The 24,704-nt window shown below is 40.8% G+C and overlaps 4 protein-coding genes across 5 annotated transcripts; 2 read left to right on the top strand and 2 right to left on the bottom strand.

Annotated features, from left to right (window-relative positions):
• The first annotated feature begins 3,281 nt into the window (after nt 1-3,281).
• On the top strand, nt 3,282-11,453 carry boka (BCL2 family apoptosis regulator BOK a). The gene is made up of 5 exons (XM_071926248.2): nt 3,282-3,395; nt 3,680-4,025; nt 5,246-5,374; nt 8,944-9,107; nt 10,362-11,453. The coding sequence occupies exons 2-5, from the start codon at nt 3,803-3,805 to the stop codon at nt 10,485-10,487; spliced, it is 642 nt and encodes a 213-aa protein (XP_071782349.1). The 5' UTR covers nt 3,282-3,395; nt 3,680-3,802; the 3' UTR covers nt 10,488-11,453.
• Nucleotides 11,454-12,031: 578 nt separating this feature from the next.
• On the top strand, nt 12,032-18,981 carry atg4b (autophagy related 4B, cysteine peptidase). Of its 2 annotated transcripts, none has more exons than XM_071926224.2 (13): nt 12,032-12,070; nt 13,675-13,776; nt 14,001-14,072; nt 14,182-14,280; nt 14,507-14,608; nt 14,711-14,783; nt 15,039-15,118; nt 16,674-16,870; nt 17,314-17,392; nt 17,529-17,674; nt 17,880-17,936; nt 18,053-18,146; nt 18,267-18,981. In XM_071926224.2, the coding sequence occupies exons 1-13, from the start codon at nt 12,061-12,063 to the stop codon at nt 18,338-18,340; spliced, it is 1,185 nt and encodes a 394-aa protein (XP_071782325.1). In that variant the 5' UTR covers nt 12,032-12,060; the 3' UTR covers nt 18,341-18,981. The 2 variants fall into 2 exon arrangements, with proteins under 2 accessions (XP_071782325.1, XP_071782324.1); XM_071926223.2 differs by having other exon boundaries at nt 14,167-14,280.
• A 156-nt stretch (nt 18,982-19,137) lies between these two features.
• On the bottom strand, nt 19,138-20,582 carry dtymk (deoxythymidylate kinase (thymidylate kinase)). The gene is made up of 5 exons (XM_071926255.2): nt 20,329-20,582; nt 20,098-20,206; nt 19,701-19,791; nt 19,403-19,600; nt 19,138-19,303 (listed from the first exon to the last, which is right to left on the bottom strand). Exons 1-5 carry the CDS (start codon nt 20,456-20,458, stop codon nt 19,193-19,195), a joined length of 639 nt encoding a protein of 212 aa, XP_071782356.1. The 5' UTR covers nt 20,459-20,582; the 3' UTR covers nt 19,138-19,192.
• A 491-nt stretch (nt 20,583-21,073) lies between these two features.
• Nucleotides 21,074-24,410, bottom strand: agxta (alanine--glyoxylate and serine--pyruvate aminotransferase a). Its single transcript, XM_071926253.2, has 11 exons — nt 24,252-24,410; nt 23,745-23,937; nt 23,505-23,569; nt 23,318-23,418; nt 23,131-23,201; nt 22,950-23,034; nt 22,762-22,860; nt 22,554-22,623; nt 21,634-21,729; nt 21,305-21,433; nt 21,074-21,181 (listed from the first exon to the last, which is right to left on the bottom strand). The coding sequence occupies exons 1-11, from the start codon at nt 24,408-24,410 to the stop codon at nt 21,074-21,076; spliced, it is 1,176 nt and encodes a 391-aa protein (XP_071782354.1).
• Between the last annotated feature and the right edge of the window lie 294 nt (nt 24,411-24,704).

Below are 24,704 nucleotides of genomic sequence, written 5' to 3'. Positions count from 1 at the left end.
CATATAACAATCATGTAAGAGTGTAGTGTTAGGAAAAGAAAGGAATTAAGAGCTAAGGAGAGAGAGAGAAATGTTTTTTAGAGCAATTAGAAAGTACAGGAGAGAGGATGTGAGGTACAACTGGAAGAGATGAGTTTTCAGGCTATATGACAGAAGATGGGGAGTGACTGCTGTCCTGACTGGAGCAGGTGGAGTAACGGTGCCTTGACCTATACTGCAGGGAGGCAGTGATGTGTTGGTTTTAGGTAAAAAAATAAAATAAATAAAGGCAGTTACAGTGTGGGAGAGTATAGAGCTCAACGCTGTTTGGCATCAGTGATCAGTAGGGCACCGCTGTCTGTGCCTCTTTGTCCCGGTGCAATGAAATGCGATGAAATGAAGCAGCTAACAAGCCAGACTGCTCCGACATTGTCATTATACCCAGTCCCATTCAAATCTGTGCTTCATGACTGAGCTGTTGGAAAATGGTTTTAAGGCAATCCATTCATCAGGGGGAGGGACGTACCAGGAAAAAAAATCAACAAAATGTCGATTGCTCAATTCAAAGCAGGACAAAACCAGCCTATCACGTCATTATTAACTCTACTGCTTCCTACAGTCTAGAGTAGAAGAGTCTTCTTAGCGTAGGAATGAAGTGGGGTTTTTTTTTTTCCTGTTGTCATTTTTACATCCTTTTCTTGGTAGAGTCTACATTACCCCCAAGCTAACATTATACTGTCTAAATGAATAGGCTTTCAGGCTTTTAAGGCAACAGGGAGTGGGTGAATGAGGTCATTTGACAACAGTACTTTAGATAGGTGATTAGAGCTGCAACGATTAATCGATTAGTTGTCAACTATTAAATTAAACGACAACTATTTTGATAATCGATTAATCGGTTTGAGTAATTTTTTAAGAAAAATAAGTCAAAATTCTCTGATTCCAGCTTCTTAAATGTGAATATTTTCTGGTTTCTTTACTCCTCTATGACAGTAAACTGAATATCTTTGGGCTGTGGACAAAACAAGACATTTGAGGACGTCATCTTGGGCTTTGGGAAACACTGATCGACATTTTTCACCATTTTCTGACATTTTATAGACCAAACAACTAATCAATTAATTGAGAAAATAATCGACCAATCGATCAATGAAAATAGTCGTTAGTTGCAGCCCTATAGGTGATACATGGGAAATCTAATTTTGTCTATAAACTGATGTGTTTTGCTTGAGTATAGAGAACAATTCAGTTCAGATAGTATGAGACGAAGGTAATGCTCTAATGGCAACGAAAATAATCTATAACAGATGATCAAAATGAACTATAATGAAATTTGTCATCAAGTGGCAGTTTCAAGAGATACTTACCTGTCTATTGTCAAGGACCTGCAGATCTGTGAGCAGTAATACACAAAGAAGGGCATTCCTCAGGCATGTTCAAACAGCATGAAGAGTGGGTGGGGTGATTCCCAAGAAGTGCCAATATCTTGTGTCTACCAAGGTTTTTTCTGTTAGGGAGTGGAGAAGGTGTGTACTCATGGTCTGCTGTCACTGTGTTATGTTTAAAAACAACATGGTTCCACAGAGCCTCAACATTAACTGGCTTTATAACCAAGGTTACCAGTAATTATGACAACCATCTTTTATTGAGAATCTAGCTTACACAACAGAAAGAAACAATGAGCAACTGTAGTTACCTCTTAATAAAATAATGAAATGAAAATGAAACAATGGTGCATTTTTTTCTGAAAGCCACTGACACTGTTGTTTCTGTTAACTTGGGCATCAGTGGCTCCAGCTGCACAGTGCCATGAAAACTGAAACAAGATTATACTCTAAAGGCAGCAGAAAGCCCATCCGTGTCATTTTCATAGTTTTCTTCTCATCCTCTGTCAGTTGTGGACTGACGAAGTCTCACTTTTTCAGTGCTCAGGGAAAATATACATGTCATCTTATAGAAACTTGGAGTAGGAATGCAAAAGATTAAGGAGAAATTGAAATCAGGATTTGTGAGCATCAAGATATCCTATGCTAAATACCCAGAATATTATTGAATTAATCAATTGCAAAGATATAGCAAAAATAGCCCTACTCAGGTTGTGCATCAAAGGGTTAATGTCTCCTCCTGCCACTGGCATAGTCTTTAAAAACAAGCAATTGATGAAGGCTTTCAAGAATTTACATGATTATACTAGCCTGGGAAACTCAAAGTTCACATATGTAAATGTGATAGTTGTTATTCCAGTCCGTTTCATCTGGCACTGTGATGTGATCACATTACAGGCCACTACTGACAGGACACTTTACTTTATCCACAATCTTTTGTGCCATAATTATGCCAAACTATAGGCAACTGTATATGATAAAGCATTTGAACCTGAATGTGTAACTGCTGACTGTTGCTCTGCTGAAGAAAACCTTGAAATGTACTCCATCTGCTGTAGGAATAACACCTCAAACTGGCAGTGCTGTCAAATTTTCATTTCAAAATGTCCAAACCATTAGTTCACTGCATGGGTTTATGTTCCTTTGCTGCATCTTTGAAATCATTCTAGCCTATTTCAGAATTTAATATTCAAAGTATTCTTTAAATAACCTCTTCTGATGTTCATAAATGTTTATTTTTACCTGTTAAACTTGGGCTAAAAATAGTTTGACCAAGTTTCTATAATGGGTGGAAATTGATAGTAATCTTTGATCCTTACTGTTTCCATTGAGGACTACGTATATTCATTATGGGCGAGACTTCCCTGCAGTCTCACAACTCTGCCAGAAGGGAAACTCTGCTTCACACACCTGATAACGCAGGCTTCATTTCAGAAAAAAATATCAGGAAAGATTTAATGTTTTGTGACAGATAATGTTATATAACATTTAGACAGCCAGGATGATTTAAAGAAAAATAAATCTGTTTGTCTCCACTAGCTAGATGTGGGTGTATTGTTGACAACAATAGAATAGAATGGAATAGAATAGAATAGAATAGAATAGAATAGAATAGTTTGAGTGAAGATTTACTGATTTTGTACAGGAACACCCATAAAAAATCCAGTTATTGATTAACAGCTGGAATAGGCGATAGCTACTGTGCGTGTGTGTGTGTGTGTGTGTGTGTGTGTGTGTGTGTGCGTGTGTGCGTGCGTGCGCGCACCACAGAGTTAAGCCCGGGGAGGCGGGGCTTGTGTGGATCTGCTTATCTCCGCCTTTGGACTCCACAATAAGTGTCCTTAGAAGGAAACACTAGCAGAATGGACTGGAGAACATTTTTTGCGCCTAGAATGGCAGCAAATCCTTTAGCTTATACAATTCAATGATCAAAACGACTTTTCTTGGTCAATGACAAGTGAAAAAAAACAGCCTTCAAACGCTTATATAAGATTATTATAGGTCGGGCATATTGAACATATAAATTCCCGGGTAAGTGCCACTTAATTGTAATACATTGTAAGGGAATGTAACCTGCACTAATTGTAACGTTATGATGTTATGCTGTCGATATGTCATTGCCAGCCAGGATCGGCCGATAGACTATAATAAATTCACAAATTAGCCTACTTTGCTCGACTATAGCTATTATTCAACTTTCTCTCGCCTAAATTTCACTTTCTGTGTAACCTGAAGGTGGACTTGGATGCGCCAGACAGTTCATCTAGGCTATTAAGGGGCGTCCAAAATCTGGGTCTAATCCGTGTGCGTTACAGCCGACAGGGTTATCTTCCAAAACCTTCCTGTGCCAAGGGGAGGGAGGTGTTACTGTTGGAGCAGGACCGCTGCTGGAGGTGGAGGCGGGGAGGCCAATATAGTCCGCTGCGGATGAGAGGGGCATGGAGATGTTGCGCCGCTCCTCTGTATTTGCGGCTGAAGTGATGGAAGTGTTTGACCGCTCGCCCACCGACAAGGAGCTGGTGTCGCAGGCCAAGGCCTTATGCAGGGACTACATCCACTCCAGACTCAACCGCGCCGGGATAGGCTGGTCCAAACCCGAGCACGGACTGGCAGCATCAGGTGGCACACTGGGAGAGATTTCGTCGGTGATCATTTGGCTGGGTAGGTCATTAGGTAGATATGGTGTGGGTCTACCGTAAAGTAAACTCACTATAATATTCCTATAGGGATTTATAGTGTGTCCGTGACACTCAAAAGTGAGTTTGCAGTGACTTATAGAACTTTACGGTGTTTTTGTCTTCTATGGTGTCGCTATAATATTCCTATAGTATATGATATGGAATTTATAGTTTTGCTCTGGCATTAGTATGGTATCCTTCTGAAATGTATTGTGGGATTACTGTTGTTCTATTTCGCTGAAATAGTGCAGGGGATCCCAAAGTGGGGTCCGGGGACCACCAGACGTCCTTGAGGGGGTTCCAGGGAATCCCCAGAAAAATAAGGAATAGCTTTTCAAAGGATGGCTGTTCAAATCAGAGGTTTCACTGTGGTTATCACCCCACCTACAATTATGGCAGAAAATAATTCAGTACAAAGTCAGATCTAATAGCAAAGGACAAAATCTTAACAAATGGGGGTTCCTGTGGGTCTTGTGAAAACGTTTGGGAACCCTTGGTCTTGTGTATGCACAGGAAGGGGCAGAGAGTCTCTAAAATGAGTTCACACTGTGATTAAAACAGAGGGTAGTTTATAACCCCTGAGGCTTGAGAGGGTTACTTTGAAAATGTATTCGATAGATTAACTGCTAAAGTATAAATTAATAGCTAATTTAATCTATTGTATTACTCCTGTGCAGTAAAGAAGGCTTAACCTGATCATTTTCAAGTACTTTTGGACTTTGTTGCCCTCAAAATCCATAGGATATGAAGTAAAATGACAATTCATTACAGATAAAAAGTGTCATCAACAGCTATGATTAATCATATAGTTCAGGGTCAATCAGATAATGTTTGTGTCAAAAATCTCAAAAAAGGCCACTTTTCTACTTTTAGACATGTTTCTGAATTATCTAATTACCTGGGCGTTTTTTTTCACAATAACTCTAAAACAGTCTAATTTTTTTTTAAAAGATCTCATCACTGCAATCTGTTACTCTCCGAACCTGCCTGTCCATACCTGAGAAAGTTTACTTAAGGGATTTGGGAAGCAAAGCTCATAGTTTTGGTGAGATTATTACTCAGACTACACATTGAAATGTAATGATCACGCTGTGGGTGTTTACCAGAAGCAAAAGCAGAGGCAGCCGATGGAATATTCAAGTTCAAGTTTAAGTTTGAATTAAGTTTAGTTTTTCAGCTCTTGTTTTGTTTTGTTTTGGCCAGGCGATGAGTTGGAGTACCTGCGTCCCAACATTTACCGTAACGTGGCACGACAGCTCAACATCACCGTGGCGTCTGAGAGCGTGGTGTCTGATGCCTTCCTGGCTGTGGCTGCAGATATATTCTCCACAGGTAGGTCCACATCAAAAACTGGTTTTCTAAATCAGCCATGCATGCAGGCCAAAGTGTTTTGTCATCACGTCCCATTCTGATCTACACAGACTTGGGACATGAAACTTTAGGAAGCACCGAGAGAGCTTGTCCTTTAGGGAATATCGTCCCTCTGTTTTCATCAGGAAGGAGGAACTACAGAGCTTTGAGATAAATACAATAAAGATACTGAAAGTCAGGGGAGGCATCTGCTTTAGAAACTGAGACTGTTAGTGCATTGTGTTACTGCTTTTATGACTGTCTTTACGTTGATTTACTAGGGAGAGTAATGATGCTTTCATGCAGAGGAACAAAATAAACCCTTTTCAAACATTTGTACACAGAGATAGAGGGAGAGAAGCAGACACGCTCAGAAAAAACTACCAATCTTGCCAACTTTTCCCACCTACTTTTTCATGCTCACAGCACTAATACAGAAAGACCATTGGCATTCTTGAGCTGGTTAGAGAGAAGTTGTTTCTGTTATTATCCCCTTACAGGAAAGGAGCTTGTGTAGGGAAAACGTTCAGCCCATATTAGGTTAAAATGTTCCTCAACTGAGTGATTATTGCAGACAGTTGGGACCCCACCCTGGGAGTTCACTCAGAACCTCAGCAGACTTTTCCTCAGGGAATAACAAAGCATTCTGCTCCAAAGGTAATTAGGGGGCGATTGCAAAACTACCAAAACCAGTCTTATCCACAATGTGTACAAGATTACGTACACAACTTTCTTGTACACAATGTGGACAAGTAATCTCTATATTTTCTATATTTTCTATTAGTTTCATTGACTAATTTGAGCATAATAAAATGGAAAAAGATTATTTACTTTAATCCCAATGCACTCTTATGATTATGATGACTTTATTTAAGTTTGCACTGTACAACACATAATGCCAGAAGGTAGAGACTGGTTTGAGTTTCAGTTTCAGTCGTTGAAAATTCACCCCCCAGTGATTATAAATTTGGACATAAAGCTGACAGCCCAGACCTGTCAGTGTCTGAAGAGGAAGTCATGGGCCGCAGTAGATTATAACCACAGACTTGTCCAGTGCATAACAGCTCAGTCACACATGTCATACTTTTCTCCACAAGATGTAAATAGACGAAAACTAAAAACTATACAAAAAGAAAACAAAACACTTCCCTCCTGCTCTTTCTCACCAGGCAAGGATAAAGGTGTGCCTTATCTACTCCCATCCTACACATAACACCATCAATATTCATGTAATTTAAACAATTTTGAGACCCAATTGCCGCTTGGCTGTAATGAGTCTCTAATTCAAGAATTGTATTGCCACCTTGAGGGAGCTGGAGGATTGTATGCATGCAGTCTATTCTTAAACACATATTTGATGTCAACTCATACATATAAAAAAATAATATGCCTGTAATAAGCACAGTGAAGTATCCACAGGGGAAATGGGTCTGAATTTGGTTCTAAATGATTCACAAGATGTGGACAGACTTAACCCCTATTATTTCATTACACTTTATTGTGACTTTATGTAAAATGTTCAGGATACTTATACTCTAGTCTGGGAAACTTGTTTTAGTACCACCATTCCTAAGAAGTTAATATGCCAAATTTTAGATTCTGATGCATTGTAGATTACATGAGTGAACTTGAATTGTGCACTTCTAAGAAAAAAATATTTCAAATTGACTTTTTCAAGTGATACTCAGCACGCTCATAAAAACTTGGATAAAGATCTATAAATTAGTCAGAGGCCAGTGATACACATCTGAACTTGAAACATTAGCATCCTGGGAGTATTTCACAATTGGAATTCACGATTTTGGGATATTCTTTTAAATTACAGTAAGCCCAAAGAAGATACAGTTAAAGTGGATTAAAGCTAGGTGGCAGGAAGAGGGAGGTCACTTCCATGAATGACCTCCTTTATGGATCGATGTCTCCATTTGACAGAACAGACAGAAGGTGGAGATTTTGGGGGAAAAAATCAGATGCAAGAGCTGCATACATGTCCAATTTAATAGCTGTTAACAAGCGCAATCCTAGGTTTTAGTTCAATACTAGTGATCGACTTGGTAACTATGTGCCTCATGCTGCCACTGCCTCCTCAGTTGAAGACTGAAAAAAATTCTGTCCTTCTTTGCCAACAAGATAACTTTAATCAGAGCCTTGCTCCCCCACTAAGCTCTCGTCTGTTTCTCCTATTCTGCTAAAACAATTTGTCCCAATAACTCTACAAGATCTAGTAAACACTGTGACTCATAAGCGATTGTCCTCTAGCCCTGTGGATATAATCCCTTCTAAATTCCTCGGAGAGGTCCCACATGCTCACTATTACGAACAAATCCCTCACCTCTGGCTGCATCCTGAGCTATTTTAAGATTGCCACTGTCCGGCTCCTCCTAAAGAAACCTGACCTTGATCCACCCATACCTCAAAACTACACACCAATCTCCAAATTAACTTTAATTTTAAGATTATTGAAAAAGTTGTTGCTAGGTAATGATATCTTTGATAAATTTCAATCTGGTTTCCGTCAGCAGCACAGCGCAGAAACAGCCCTCTTAATAGTTTCAACTGACATTTTTATGGTTGCTGATGAGGGTGAAGGTGCCATCTTAGTGTTATTAGATTGAAATAGTGGCTTTGACACGACTGCTCATGCCATCATGATTGATAGACTTAAGCACTGTGTTGTCATGCCAGGTTGGGCCCTTGTCTGGTTATCCTCATATTTAGACTAACTCAAAATACAGACCCGTTTCACTCCAGTGGTTACTAGCATTACAACTGCACACAAATCTTTCACATCCTCAAAATACATGTTCAGGCATCATCTGCTGGCAATGTTTGAATCAAAAGTGAGTTTGAGAGTTAAAAAAATGTCTACAATTGAATGAATCGCTATGTAAACAAGGCCAGTTGTAGCATGACAGTGTTTACAGGGGGTGCCGTACTGCAAATTCCAGATTTTGGCCTTTAAACAAAGAGAAACGTGACTACCATTTATGAGAATTTGGGTACTAAACAGATGACAGTTCTAGAAGATGGATGGAAGTGAGGCTCAATTTGTATGTGTTGGACATATAAACACTTTTAAAAATAGTCTGAGGCTCTGACTTTAAATGGTGTGGTAGATAAAAGCCTTACTAAGTTTGAAAAATGATCTGCTGACTAATCTAATAAGGAATAGTGTATGACTGTTGCATCAAGTCTTGTGTCTGGGCTTTCTTCTTTGTGCGCCTGGCTGCTGCCGGGGTTTTATAACTCTTTCACCCGTCTTCAAAGAGAGCTGCTGACAGAGACGCTCGCCCCCTGAAGCACACTCCAACTCCACAAAAACAGTAGAATCGCTCTGCCACGCTTTGCCTTTTTCACAGAGCCATCAAATCAACAAATAATAACTTTGTACGATTGCAAACTATTTTGAATTTGTGATGATTTTACAAGATGTTTTCATATGTCTGATAGCGTGGCGCAAGTGGGTCACACTGGATAAAGTTTTGAGTAAGCATTCAGTAGATGTTGTTTTATTCACTTAACACTCCTATAATGTGTGTGTCTCTTGTCAGGTGTGACGTGGGGGAAGGTGGTTTCTTTGTATGCGGTGGCAGGAGCCTTGGCAGTGGACTGCGTGCGGCACGGCCATCCAGCCATGGTCCATACCATTGTTGACTGCATGGGGGAGTTTGTCCGCAAGAGTCTGACCTCCTGGCTGAAAAGGAGAGGGGGCTGGGTAAGGGAAACTCCATTGTTGCCTATTCGCTTGTGTGTGTTCTAGGGTGTCTTTGTTGACACCCTAGATGTCAGATTCAGCTTAAACACACAAACATCTGCATCACACATTGAGGAGCCCATGTATCTCAAGTGTCAGTGATTAGTTTGTGTTGTTTGCTTGTACATATTTTCAATAGTTGCTCTCACACTCAATTACAGTTCAACTAGTCTATCCCTTTGTACCCTCATATAGCCTAATAGGTGTACAAGTGATGGCACAACAAGGCCATCAATTCAAAGAGACAATGCATGAGACAGGACAGCGCCAGAACAGCTGACCCTCATTAATGCTATTTGAATTTAACTATTAACTTGATTTACAAAAGACCAACAGCCAGGCATAAAATTGAGTCACTGCTTCAGCCACAAGAGAACATCTCTCTTCTGTATAATCTTCTGAAAGGGAACATCTGATAAAACTCTGCAGAAATAATTGTGCTCAAGTGGAGCTCAGGCAGAAAAAGGAACAAGGTCTGGCAAAGTGCCTCTGTCTATGTTCTGCTCTGCTGGCAAGGCAAAGAAAGTGAACAAAGGCCCTTCTACTAAGACTGCAGTGGCACATTTGAAGTGAACACACAAAAATAATTAAAGATAACCATGTGCCCTGATCCAGTCCCTCTGCCCTGTCGCTGCTGAAGCTAGAATTCCCAGGTCAGGTTCGTTTTGCAGATAAGTGGGGTGTCACGCAATGGAAATGTTGTATAACCAACCTCAGAAGCATAAATGAGGGACCAATTTTCTAGCCACAATTACAGTCTGATCTGTGCGTGTACTTTTTCTACATGGAGAGCTGATGTCAGCATGTAGCACACCTAAATAACATTTTATGATATGAAGGATTCTAGGCCAGAGGGATCTGATTGACGTTTCACTGTGCTTTCTGTGTTATTTTATGGCCTATGAAAATCTTTTGCTAGTTATAGAAGTAGTTTGTTGAAGCATGCATTGTTGAGATTACAATGTTGGCTTTGGCTTTGACATAACATATTTGTGGGCCAGTTGCACATCTTCTCACTGCACTTTCCCAGGATGTTGTCAAAGCAGGAACACGGTTTGGATTTATAGGCGCTTCTCATCAACGTCAGACTCACACTACGGCATTTTTACTTGAAATGTGACAAATGTGTGTTTTTTTGTCCTGTTAGTTTCAGAATCAGAGCTCTGTGACACATGCATGACTCACTGTGTCTCTGTGTCCCCTCTACTCTCACAGGTGGATGTGACAAAATGTGTGGTGAACACTGATCCAAGCTTTCGTTCTCACTGGCTGGTGTCTGCTGTCTGTGCCTGTGGACACTATCTGAAGGCGGTGGTGTTTTACCTCCTCCGAGAAAAGTGAAAAGGCACAGTCATGCACTGGACTGTGAACAGTTGCTCTCACTCTCACCAGCATAGCACAACACCACGCCACGAAAGCATCCACTGCTTTGGATATGTTTACACTCGCGGACGTCTGCACTGAGCCTCCACTGATGAACACCCATCCCCTTCACAGACATGGATCTGCCTTGCCTCCTCTGCTTCACATGCTAGACTGTCTATTTATTGTAAATGATTGTATTATGACACACGTGAGATGTTGTTCAAATGCGAGCTCATCAGATCACCTACTGTACATTTTTATGCTGAATTGTAGCTCACCTGTGTTGTCCACATATCATATTGGAGTTTTCATTAATCCTGGACAAAAGTCTGTTTGAAAACACCATTTTTTTCTTGTGCAATTCTCAAATGAGATTGATTATGTTCCTCCAAACAACAGAAATGCCTGTTTGGCAGTGGCCTCTAGTGGTTGAGAATGCTAATTATTCTGATATCTGAGTTGAGAATTATCTCTTTAAGAGTTGGGATTTGTTTGCAAACATCTGGTCCTCTCAACTAGCCGGCACATCTGGTCCAACAGACTAGTGTCTGTTAGATTATTGCAAAATACAAAATAATTTACTGATGTGTTGTGAGTGTGTTTGATGAATTGAAAGAATAAGAATTCTAGAATGAATCCAACGAAAAGGAGACCAAATCATGTATGACGCTATAAGTGTGTGCACTATACCTTTAATGCATCTGTGTGTGTGTGTGTGTGTGTGTATGTGTGTATGTGTGTGTCTGTCTGTCTATTTTTCACTGTGAGGCAGTGTGTGCTGTCTGGACTGTTTCTTAATATTCACTGTAATTAGTCTGTTTTTGTCTGAGTTAAAGCACTTTGATACCATTTCATTTTACGAGTAGAATTTATTCTGTGAATAATTTCACTTTTATATGGCATGCAGCACTGAGTGTCCTAGGAAATAAACCGTTTTCATGTCACAAACCGTGTAGACTGGTTGATGTACATACTTTGTTGTTCCATTGATAGCAGACACTGATTTCACAGTCAAATTTGTCGACAGCAGTCACTCTCAATAACTCATCTTGTCACAAACAAGGCTCCGTCAAAGTACATATCCTGGTGGCTATACTACTATTAAAACATCGCATAACTACCCCATTGCAGCAGGAGGTAAACACGCAGTCACGAGACATATGACACGTTTAAAGCAGAGCCATATAGAGAGATATATATCTCTCTATATGGCTATATCTCTCATATCTCTCTATATGGCTCTGGTTTAAAGGCTTTGTTTACAGATGGGGAGGCAGTCGGTAATAGTCGAATCCTGCCATAGCGCACAGATCTCTATAGCATGTACGCAGCACGGCCCAATGCGAGGATTGTCACACTGTAATTCCAAATCTGTAAACGTATCATTCTTGGAGCTAAAATGATCCCTCCGCCCAAAACAGAAGATCCCATTGGATACCGTTAGAAAGACCCGCCTCTTTTCGAATTCCGCAGCAGAGATTCCTTTCCCATTGGTCAGGTGGTTTGCAGTGCAGGACACAACAAACAAGATAGGGTGAAGACCGTCGGGATGGATGCAGGTAGGCAAGATTTTGGAGCAAATAACTGGGGTTTTCTCCCCTTTAGCTAGCTAACCTGGCCACAGAATATTCACAGTACGGGTATTTTATTCTTGGCAGCAGATCTCCGAATCTGTCATGAAAAAATAGCCAACTCCAATTGTCAATCCAAGACACAGACCCCCTATTGCTTTCTTTAGCCTCGTTAACGTTAGCCTGCTAACGTGATGACTAGCTAACTGCTAGCTGACGTTAGCTAACTGTTATTGGTATATCTTGTGGATTCCTCGTATTGACAGCTGGTTGTACAACTTCATAGCCCAATGTATGGTGTCCACACGTCATCCATGATTGTTTCACAGGATGCTATTTCGCTATCAGTAACTTGCCGCCTGTCCTTGGTTTGACTGTTTATGCTAACGTTACGCCCAAGATGAGACATCCCTATCGATGCACTGTCACCATAAGAGTCATTAGGCAACTATTAGCTATCCAATGCTATCCAAGGTCTCGACTTGAGAGACTACTTCTGCTATACCAACCCAATTTTGCTACTAACGTTAGACTGATTTAGGTTACAATACTCATAGAAACTGAACAACCTTTCTCTTTCGTAACTATACAACGGATAGATCCAATTAAACAATTTTTAGCTATGTCTTTATCCGTGAGCCTGTGAAGCACACAACTGCTTTTTATGTCTAGTGAAGTGTCCAAGCTAACTATTGGTAATCAGACAGGTAGCTAGTCAACCATCTTTTGCTTTCTCTTGTTATTCCTTTTTTGTGAATGTAACATAGACTACATTGTAGAAAGCTCTAATCAGTATTAAAATACATTAGATACATAGAGATACATTTCGCAACGTAACATAACAGGCATCAGTGGGCCTAACGGTTTTTTTCAAAAGCAGGGAACTCTCTACCCTTAACTGGTGTCCATAAACCACTGTGCCAAATTTTAGACCTGGCTATGAGCCCAGTAATCATCCTAATTGCAATGAAAAAGTCTACACTTACAGTCCATAATTGTGATTGCCTTTTCCCATTACAAAAAAAAACAAAAACACTTTTTTGAGGTTGCCTTTGAATGCTGCCTTACTAAGTGCTTTAGGGACACTTCAGTGCCACATAACTGCTGCTTTTTGTGGGTAGCATGAATATTGGAAAAACTTCTGATTAAGTATATATATTTTTAAATATAATAACAGATTGCACAAGGGAGACTTTTTAATGATGTCATCGTGATAGTTGATTTATTGATCCCCATAAGGAAGTTCTCTGCTCCCTTTCATAGGAGGTCAAAGGTCTAGGCCAACTACAGAACAGCACTCCTGGAGCTGATAGGGATTTCAGTGTCTTGCTCAATGACACTTAAGCTGGGTGAATGCCCTCTGGCGCCATGCATGCATGAATCCAGGCTCCTTCAGTTGAAGAGAGGCCTCCTTACTCACTATGCGGGTCTCAAGTCTGTCAGGGCAGCTTGTGGACACTTCATCCTTCATCCTCACAGTCATCAGCTGCAGAAAGTGGCCAGTGCTTAGCAAAATGATAATGAGGACACTCTCCTTTTGTCAGGTGCTTCCAACAGATTCACAACTGACTCATGTCTTCTTGTTTTTCCAGCTACATTGACATACGACACACTTCGTTTTGGAGAGTTTGAAGATTTTCCTGAGACCTCAGACCCTGTGTGGATCTTAGGGAAAGAATTCAATGCACTCACAGGTAGGACTGTAGAAGATGTAGGCTAGTTGTCATAGTGGTGTGTGTGAGTGTGAGAGAGAGTGAGAGTGTCACTGATTAAGTAAGTGATGGAGAAAGAAAGAGCAAGAGAGAGAGAGATACCAGTCATTTATGGGCTAGTGGATGAAGTCATAGAAGCACAGCAGCCAAACACTTGTGTGGATGTGGATGTATTGTCATATGCTGATTTCTGATTTTTCATTTAGAGAAAGATGAGATTTTATCAGATGTCACTTCACGACTGTGGTTCACGTACAGAAAAAACTTCCAGCCAATTGGTAAGTTAAGACAGCCAATGTCGCCCCTCAACAGCACTTTTTGAGTAATCTGGGTTTGTTCATGTACCTTCAAAGTGTATCTAATGCTTGACAGTTGATTGTGTTACAGGGGGGACAGGACCAACATCGGATACAGGTTGGGGATGTATGTTACGGTGTGGCCAGATGATCCTTGGCGAGGCCTTGGTCTGTAGACATTTAGGCAGAGGTATGACTCCTTTGAAAATACAAAAAAATCTTTCCTTGATACAGTCAGTCCCCATCATTTGAGATCTTGACAGAAACAAGTCTAGCTCATCTCTTACTTTAGACATAACCTTTTAATCAAGTGATTTTCAGCACTGTCTGGCACAGACTGCTATTCTCAAGTGAGTAGACTATACCATGAAGAGCTTGTTTTAAGCAGCCTTGATAACTGGCTAATTGTTCAGCAGACTGGAGATGGGTAAGAGGCCAGAAACAAAGAGAAGAATACATCAGTATTCTCAATGCCTTCATTGACAAGAAAGACAGCTACTATTCCATCCATCAGATCGGTAAGCATTGACTGTCAAACCTATCCATTTATGACAAAGGGCCTGCTTAGATAATCCTGAAATAATTTCCATAAAATTGTTGTTTTTTCTAAAATGCTGCAGCCCAGATGGGAGTTGGAGAGGGAAAGTCCATAGGCCAGTGGTATGGACCAAACACAGTGGCCCAGGTTTTAAAGTAAGTGCTGTTCTGAAGCAGCTGAATGCTACAGATAATCACTACACACACTGAGATGCAGTGAGTCACATGAGAGTTGCATCATATTTTACTGTCTTGTCTCTTTTTTTTACTCTTTCCATATACCAATGCCCCACTGTCTGACAATTTAAAAAAAAGAGATTAGAAACTATAGTGAGAGGAAGTTAAAAAGCATCTGAAAACATGGAAGGACTTGGGAAAAAAATGTGGCTCAGTGTGCTGTCTTTCTCTCAGGAAACTGGCAATGTTTGACTCGTGGAGCCGATTAGTTGTACATGTGGCAATGGACAACACTGTGGTCATCGAGGAGATCAGTGAGTGGAGTTGTTACTTTTTTCCCCTCCTGTTATCATTCATTAGCATAAACAGTTTAAATGTCACTCCTCTACTTGTACTCTAGGTTAAACTGCGGTCTGTGTAGAGATTGGTAGTGTCAACATAATGTTTACACAGTTATAAGTAGCATCATTTCAACAAAATCTTACTCAATTACAAGACCAAGTTCCAATTACAGGAAAAATCATCCAGGAATTTATCTGAGTTGGGGTAAAAAAAAAGAAGACCAAATTAGTCCAAAGATAGCATTTCGGTACTTTTTCATGTGCAATTATTTAAAGAAGACATGGAATGCTGTTTAGGTGGAAAGCTTCCATCACATGATTGTTTTGGCAAATTAGTATGTTTATAATTTCACTACAGTGTAAAGTAGCTGTATGGCTAATATCAGTATTTTACACCTGAATAGGCCTACTCAGAACTATGCGTAGACAACCTCTCTATCGGTCTACTGCATCACCTAATGCTAAACTGGCTACGGCAGTGAGGGTTTTGTTAACATAAGCTACAAATTTGGTCATAAAATGTATTTAGCCAATAGATAAATAGAGACTTAAAAGCTTGATTTGTTTTTGTAGCACAGACCGCCTACAGAGTTTTAAGAAGAGATTCTTTGTTGCTGATGATACAATTAAATTAACTTCAGACTTTATTGACCCACGAGGGAAATTTGCTTTGCAGACAGGGTTTAGTTAAAACACACAATAAAATAAGAAAAAAAACTACAACAAGTTACTACAACATATACGGGCCAACATCAGTTAATAAGACCAGACAAGGAGTCAACAGCTCAATAGAGTGCAATAAATAGTTTTTTATATAGGCATAAGATGCTACATCATTGCTAGTGCAAATTAACCAATCAAATTGCAGGGAGGGATAAATGAGTCCCTGGTACTTGTGTTGTGGCACCCAGAGGACATCAGCTCAAACTGCCATTTAAGGAGGTGACTGGATCAGTTGAGAATGGCACTGGCTCTCACATGCCTCTCAAAGATTTAGCTGTCCAATTCAATTTCCTTTCCTTTTATTACAGAGGGTTTGGAAATGGGTTGTAACTCTCCAAAATCTATTGCCATGTCCTTATATAGTTGCAATTGCAAACACCACTTACAGGTATAAGCTACAAAATTGTTTCTCAGAACAAGGTTGTATAAGAGAGTGGCTCTTTTTTGGCCTGTTCAAACTGAAACTACTGTAAAGGAAGTCAGAGTCAGCAACCTCAGACAAAATGCACCTCTCTGTAGACAAAAAGAGAAATATGGAAATATAAAAGTATTGTAACCACAAGCTCAAAAATTGAATGAAATGGTTATCATCAGAACTTTTTAATAGTTAGAGGGGACAGCAGTGACAGTCTGGGTAAATTATTGAACACTAAAAGTTATGTTTTTAGATGAAATGTACTTGATTAACAGTTATTAACCGCTATTCACTTGAATAGGTATGTCATTACAAGGTCTTCAAGCCCATCCCTGTGTCTACACTATTTTTTACAAAGGTTAATGCTTTGTGGTTATTTTTTCACTGCAGAACGTCTTTGTATGCCTTGGCTGGACTTTGGAGGAGCCTGTGCTGAGCCGGAGGGAGCGGGGGAGCTGAACGGCTGCCTAGAGGGAGCCTGCGCTCTGGCTGAGGAAGAGACGGCCCTCTGGAAACCTCTGGTCCTCCTCATCCCGCTCAGGCTGGGCCTGAGTGATATAAATGAGGCCTACATCGAAACCCTGAAGGTGAGGTACTTCAAGGTATATATTTACACTGTAGAGCTATTATATTAACTAGAATAGATAGTTTTCTCATCTCATAGGTTTTCTATGGGGGGAAATTGCCACAAGAATGCATGTTTTTTTTGGAGTGTTTTTTTCAAACATGGGCAATGTCATCAGAAACTTGATTTGCAAAATCAGAAATTGCATTTCTCTAGTTTCCTTTGTCACATGTGTTTAGACATCTGTATGGGGTATCCACCTGCCTGTAGCCCTTGTGTAAAACACCTCTTCCTCTCCACAATTGGGTAGGAGAAAAACAAATCTGCATGGGTGGCAAAAAAAACCCTCTGCCTCAGAACAGGCTGAAGAAGCCCCCTTGAGACACAACCACTACTTGAGTTAAATTGAGGCAAATTCAGTCATAGCTGGGGTCAGATAAACCCTCTTATTGTCTCTGTTCACAGCAATGCTTCATGCTGCCTCAGTCCCTGGGCGTTATTGGGGGAAAGCCCAACAGTGCCCATTACTTCATTGGTTATGTCGGTATGTTCAGTCTCTGTGTTAGTGAAATTAACACTCAACTGTGCACTGTAAGCAACTCATGCTCGCCACTTGATTTTTACTGTCAGCAGGAGAACAAGCTGGTTCTCAACACGCTCGTCTCTCTTTCAACATTCAGGAGAGGAACTCATCTATTTAGACCCGCACACCACACAGCCTGCAGTGGAGCCATGTGAAGACGGCCAGGTCCCCGATGAGACGTACCATAGTCAGCACCCACCCTGCCGCATGCACATCTGTGAACTGGACCCATCCATCGCAGCGGTAGGAATCCCTGGGAGGGTTATATAGGGCAGAGCTCTGTATCTCAAACCAACACATCACAAATGACATCAAAGAGTTATGCCCAGCTGTATCTGAAGAAACTGCCTATTGTTAAATGTGAATGTGAGCAGGCTGAAATATCTTTACACTAACTCAGATGTTCCACAGCTGTTCAACAGATATTCTGTTTTCTGGTGTTTGCCAGGGTTTCTTCTGCAAAACGGAGGATGAGTTTGATGACTGGTGTATGCGCATTCGAAGGGTAAGTCTCTATGGTCACTTGTTGCTTTTCTGACTTGTGTAATAGTTGTTAAATATAGGATCAGTAGCCCGTTACAGGAACATTTATGTCATGAAATGATGTGCCCTATTTTGTAGCTGTCCTGCAACAGAGGAGGCTTGCCCATGTTTGAACTAGTAGACAGTCAGCCCTCTCACATGGTCAGTGTGGACGTCCTTAACCTCACTCCTGGTAAGTACACTGCATTTTTTTACAAACCTTATTTTTGTGGAAATATCTATACATTCTCGTGAAAATGTATTTTAATCACACTTTTTTTTTCTCAACCTCCTGACCCCCTCTTCTATGCAGATTTCTCGGACTCCGACAGGTTGGAGCGGTTCTTTGATTCGGAGGACGAAGAGTTTGAGATCCTGTCCCTGTGAGGAACATATGAACAATGAGTTACTGTTCTCGACAGTAGGCAAAAGATTCTCTGTCTCTTCTCTGCATCAGAAGGGAAGCCAAAGGGGATGAAGATTACTGGTGACCTCTCGAGCCAGTCCAGCACCAATGGTGTAGTCATGTGTGTCACACAGCGTTCTTCTTAACAGCCTCTGAATGCTCTCTGTATCCAACATGGAGACTGCCTGGTGGGAGGCAGTAGCAGGAGCTCAGGATAAATTCTGTATGCACATCTTCACATAAATGTGTTTCCATTTGAGTCTTAACACTTTAAATGTTTATTTTGAAGTGATATGGTGCCTTTCCCTGACTCCATAAGCAGAATTGCCATAACAGTTTATGTTGTTTAGACACACAATGGTTCATGACACCCATGGCTTACGCAGTTTGTCACTAATATCTGAAGTCTGTAACAGCCTGTAATGAAACCAAATTTAGTCAGATTTGCAGACCAAGTTGTATTAATTGTTCATGCAAAGTATCCTTGTCAAGTCTAAAATCTGTACACTAGTTGATTTGAAGATTATTTATTTACTCAACACAATATGTAGACCGGTGAAAGAACAATAGACATGTAATGGAAAAGAGGATTAAAATGTTCAAATAAAATACAGCTCTTTGACATTTGGCAATATTTCTGGCATATTTCTCATCTATCCCAAGAAAATATGAAAGCACGTCCAAGTCAGAATCAAGTTTTTTCCCCCAGCTGTCCTCAACCAAGCAATGTCAAGTGAAAAAGAAGACTTAGCAAATAGTGTGGTCCAATGGAGAGGAATTTAGTGCTGATATGGACTTCCTTGACTTAAAACAGTGTAGCCCAGACTGCAGGTTCACTTCCACAGCTGTCCAAGTGGCTGATTCTCAGCTGTGTTGATAGCATTTAAGGTATGGGTCTTGATGTCCGTGTGCACATCCTCAACACTTTGAGAAGCATCGATTACCTAGAAGAGACAGCATAGACATTTATATCGTAAGATGTGTCGAGTTTCTGCAGATTTAAGTATCCGTAAGTCAAATCTTCACAGCACCCTGCCTCATACCTGCCAGTTGACTGAGGGATCCTTCATCAGTTGTTCAAATTTCTGTTGGACGGCTCTTTGGAAAACACTGGTCTCATATCTCTCCTCTCCAAACTGACCCCTGAGAGCGGCCTCAGAGGGATTCAGCTGCAGGAACATCACCAGGTCTGGCTTTGGCAGTCCCACGTCAGGCTTCATGCACCAGTCCAGACAGAAACCCTGTGTGTAGAGCAGAAGTGTCAAGCTTGGCTCCTGACAAACACACACACAGTCTGATAAGCTGGATGCATGCAGGTTGAGAGGTTGCAAAAAGACTCACTGGCTTGGCACTGGTGAAAGCAGCTCCAGAGAAGGCATACCTATCTATAACCAGAGTGGTACCTTGATCCAGCTTCTTCTTCATTAAAGGCCTGGGGATCACAGAGTAACTTTGATCATGATGTTGCACAAAGAACACAGGCACTTACCTAATACAGGCTGAACACAGGCAACCTATCAAAGCTGATGACTGAAACAATATGCGTTATGCAGTTTAGAGTCTGTATCCTTCATAATATTCATAGTATTCCCATGATGTCACATGCATTTCCTCCCAATATGGTGTTTTACTGTGGCAGTCATTTGATTATAATCACCTGTTATTTTACTACCAAGGTGGCCGTGTGCTTATGTAGCAGAATACTAAGAACAGACTTATGTTATTAACTGTTCCTTACACAAGTTCCCAGCGGTTTGCAGAGAACAGTAAGTGTACGGTGTGGTCCTCCAAGTCGCTTTTCTTTTCAAGATAGGCGCTGATCAGCTGCCCGATCGTTGTAGTTCTGTCTGTCACGGAAACCCAGACGATGACAGGTTGAACAGATAGTCATGTGTAATGCACAGTCTGGGTGGAGTAACGTTGTTTCAAAATGTCTCTAGATATTACATGCAAAGAAAAGAAATCTCACCGGGGAATCTCATCATCTCAGCTGGTCGACCACTTTGTTGCAAAGCCTGCACTAGCTTGCTGCACTGGGTCGTTTTCCCGGCCTTGTCCACTCCCTCCAGCACAATGAGCGCTCCTCTTTTACATGCCATGGCTCCAAAGAGTGTGTTAGTGTTGTTGTCGTCTGTTTTACAGATGGAGACTAACGAGTAAGCCTCTGTAAATCGCAGACTAGTCCGTCACTGTGACCATTTGCGCGCCTTTTCCTGACGCAAACTGTCAATAAGGAAGTACGAGTTGACCCTTCCTTCCTTCCTTCCGGTTTCTCTTTTTTTTTTTTTTTGGTCATGTATTATCGTACAGAAAATGTGCAATTATTCGTCGCCCTATATATTCATTGTGTTATACTGAAAATATTAATATTTAAATTATATTCAAATAATAGTGTTCACAACAATGAAGCATACGTAAGCAGAGATGGAAAGTGTCTGACGTCAGCGCTTTAACCACAGGCCGCCACCTGCTGTTAACAAACTGTTACTTCAATGTTTTTGAGGACAGATGGGACAGATCCACTCTGTTTATTCAAGTATTGAAACAACCAGCTAAATTATTCTCTGTTGTTTTAGATAGTTTTGAGAGAAAAAAAAAGCAAAAAAAGCAAAAGACAACTAGGGAGAATATGGTTTATTTATTAGACACAGTCTCTTCCTTAGCAACAGTTGCATTGATTCAGGATCTTCTACCCAGCATGCAACAGCGGTATGTTACACTCTGCTCTTGTGGCAGTGTTTAAGAGCATCTTTTAATGCTCCCAGCACCATGTCAACATTGGCTTTGCTGCTGTTACATCCCATGAGTCCCACACGCAACACCTGAGAAGAACAAAAACATCTGGGGCTTAGACAGGATTTTGGAGACTTCTTGGTAGAGCAGCAGTCTAGCCAGGTACAAAAGACTTGATACTTAGGTATATAATAGCCATCTCTTTCTCTTACCAAGCCAACTGATGGCCCAAGCCCTCCAGAGATCTCTAAATTGTGTGTTTTCATGATGTAGGTTGTGATCTCTTTCCAGTCATATCCAGGAGGAGCAACAATAGTTGTGACTGTGGGCAACCTTGCATTCTGTAACAACCATCAAAGTGAGAAATAACATAAACTAAAACCTAGGTAATAGTAACATTATTATAGTTTTTTCCCTTTATTATAGTTTTATATTATGGTTATTGTTATAAAAAGTACTTGCAGGTACATGTGGATAGACAAATACACAGGTTCAATGGTTATGTTAGACATGTGCTGTGCAGTGAATACTTGAAACTCACTTTTTCTTTGACAAAAAGTTTGAGCCCCATGCTCTCTAGGCCATTGTGGAAGTACTGTGCCACTTTTCCATGCCTTTCCCATGAATTTTCCAGACCCTTACAGGAAGAACAAAATAGTATAAACACAGAGACACAGTCAAAGCCTTATACAGAAGCTGCTTATTCGTGCATAATCCATTTCACTTTGTGTGTCTTGTAATTTGCACCTGAGATATTCTACAAAAATATTTAAATCTCTAAATAATTTTAAAGATGTAAATAGACAGCAATTTCAACATTTTGCACAATGAAATGCACAAATGCTTTCTTACAGATATCTAACAGAACAGCACAGTTAAAAAGTGTAATTCCAAAAATGATTTACCCATGATACTTAACCGCTTAAGACCCAGAGCAGTGACATATTACACAGCTGTTAAGCATACTAAGCTGCCAAAGGAGAAACTAGTAGCCTAACTAGCGTACACAGTTACCACATTATTCATAATATACATAAATTGTCTACACTTCTTCTGTGGGAACAATTACTGCCGTACAAAGCGAGAGTAATTGCCTAAGTAGTGAAACTGAGAAAATGGCGTCAACAGTTTATCTCCTGTCCTGAAAAGATATTGCAGGTACAGAGGTGGAATGTATATCATGTGATTGCATTTAATAGTGTATTTTTTGATGATATGAATTCTAAAACCTTTTACCTTTAAAACACACAAAAAAGTAGCTACTGCTGTTTGCCTTTGTAGGACAAAACAGCCTGAAGGTTAGAGAAGCTTGTGTCTGGAAAATTGCCGGTTCAAACTGGACGAGCAGGAAAACTCCGAGTGACGGAGGTGAAGAGGGAAGTTTTGTTCTCTCCTCTCATCGTCAATGTACTAACAGGACAGATGCAATATCAAAATATTCAGTTCTAACACATTTCCCACCTCTTCAGCAAGGATACACAGACTCTCCCTCAGAGAGTAAAAAGCAGAAATTGGTCCTGTGTGGTGATATCTACAAAGAGGAATAACAGCTCAAATACAGTATTGTCAGGTAAAGCAACACAATTTTGCAAGTATGGGTAAAGATGAGACCAATGTTTGAAATGTGATCAGTTCATACTGTCTGCAGAATTACAAAAGGATGTCTTACAGTCTTGATGGCTTGCCATCACATCCCCAGTAGTTTGCCAGCCAACTCAGATCCAGGAAGAATGACACAGGCTTCGTCTTCCGGTTGAATACTTTCTGGCTATAGATACAAATTCAGGTTTAAATACACATGCTAGCATATATTTTAAATTGTTACTTATAGGCGTGCAGAGTAAATACATTTCTCACCAAGCTCTCTCACTGAAGGAGATGGGTGCCGTACCAGGAGGTGCGTTCAGAACCTTTTGGGAGCCGGTGTATAGGATATCTATCCCTGCAAACCCAAAGATCCAAAATCCTCATTTACATATTTCATCAAAACTAATAATACACCACAAAACAGACATATTGACCTGATGGAATACTAAACCTTGCTTGTCCATGTACAGAGGGGCCCCTCCCATTGAAGCCACAGAGTCGACGAGGAACAAGCAATTATGCCTAATGAGAAAAGTCATGGCACAAATCATGACACAGCTATTATCTCTTCTCTCTTCTACTATCTGTTATTTGTTACAGTTGCGATGATGATGGAGGCAGGAGCAGCAGCATCTTACTTATGGCACAGGTCTCCGATGCCATCTAAAGGATGCAGGACTCCCGTAGAAGATTCTCCATGTGTAAGGAAGAACAGGACTGGCCTGTGTTTTGACAAGGCCTACGGTGAAATAACATGATCACTCAGACTCTGAGCTACATCCAAATGACACAAGACTAAAAGGATGGAGTGTTATGAAATATTACCTGCTCAATTTCCTCATTAGTGAAGCAGCCACCAGGAGGTGCAACAATGGTATTTACTCTGGCACCTGTTGGATGTACAAAAATAGGTATGTTAAGCTATTATTAGTATATTATTAGTATATGCTTATTTGTCTACCAGTATTGTAAAGTGTTACCAATGATATTCTGTTTCTGATTCAGCTCAAAGGGATTTGTATTCCATCACTTATGCAAGCATAGCAAATGCTGTGTCAAAAGCACCTATCCTCTCGGCCATCTCCGCTGCTCGCTCCCCCCATATGCCGTTGACCGCAGTCAGGACACTCTCTCCTGGCTCCACTGCGTTGAAGATGGCACACTCCATGGCAGTGTGGCCAGTGCCGCTCACAGCTAAGGTCATGTTGTTGTGAGTCTGGAAAATGTACTGGATTCCACTCTTGATGTCACTCATGATCTGTAAAGTGAGCAAATGTTGGGGGTAAGAAGACAATTAAGATATGAGTGTATTTATCACCATCATCTTCACCAGATATGCAGATAAAATCACTCAGAATTTGCTTTCCAGTAAGGTGTCAGGCACTGCAGTACCCTACTGGATTCGTTCAACAAGTATTTCAATGCGGATTATAAAGAGGGTTTCTTCTTTAATTGGTAAAGAATTATGGGTCAAAGTCTGTGCGTAAAAGTCAACTTTCATTTGCCGTTTTATTGCGATGTGTTGTGGCAATCGCTCCATGATTAGTAATTGAGCAAAACCCACCAATTTACCTGAAATATTTCTGGATGCATGTGTCCAATGACGGGATTTGCCCCGGCCTCCAAGATGCGAGGAGGTACATTGGAAGGTCCTGGTCCAAACATGTGGCGATGAGGCACCACGAATGGTTTCCGCAGGCATTTCGGTGGCGGCACAGAGGCGGACGACATACTTAGTGCAGGACGATAGATAAAGTAAAATCGCAAAAAGTTTTGGAAGCAGGTAAAGTAGGCAGCTGCACGGTTCAGTTGAGCACACCCCTCTGTCTGACCAGTGAGCTCCTCGTGTCATGACTTTGTATCTCTGCGTCTTGTCACAACATTGCTTTTCCCCCTCCTCCTCCTCTCTCTGTCAACACTGTCATGGTTTTCTATGCGTAATGCGCACATGTAGTCTGATAGGCTACCTTTCACATTTTAAAATGTAAGCAGCATGAGCGTCATTTAGCACACATTCAAATGTTA

This window comes from Centroberyx gerrardi, chromosome 9 (assembly GCF_048128805.1).
Source record: "Centroberyx gerrardi isolate f3 chromosome 9, fCenGer3.hap1.cur.20231027, whole genome shotgun sequence".
In the NCBI taxonomy this organism is placed as follows: Eukaryota; Metazoa; Chordata; class Actinopteri; order Beryciformes; family Berycidae; genus Centroberyx; species Centroberyx gerrardi.
Note: the sequence above shows the minus strand (reverse complement) of the source record. Positions and strands in the feature narration are given on the sequence as shown.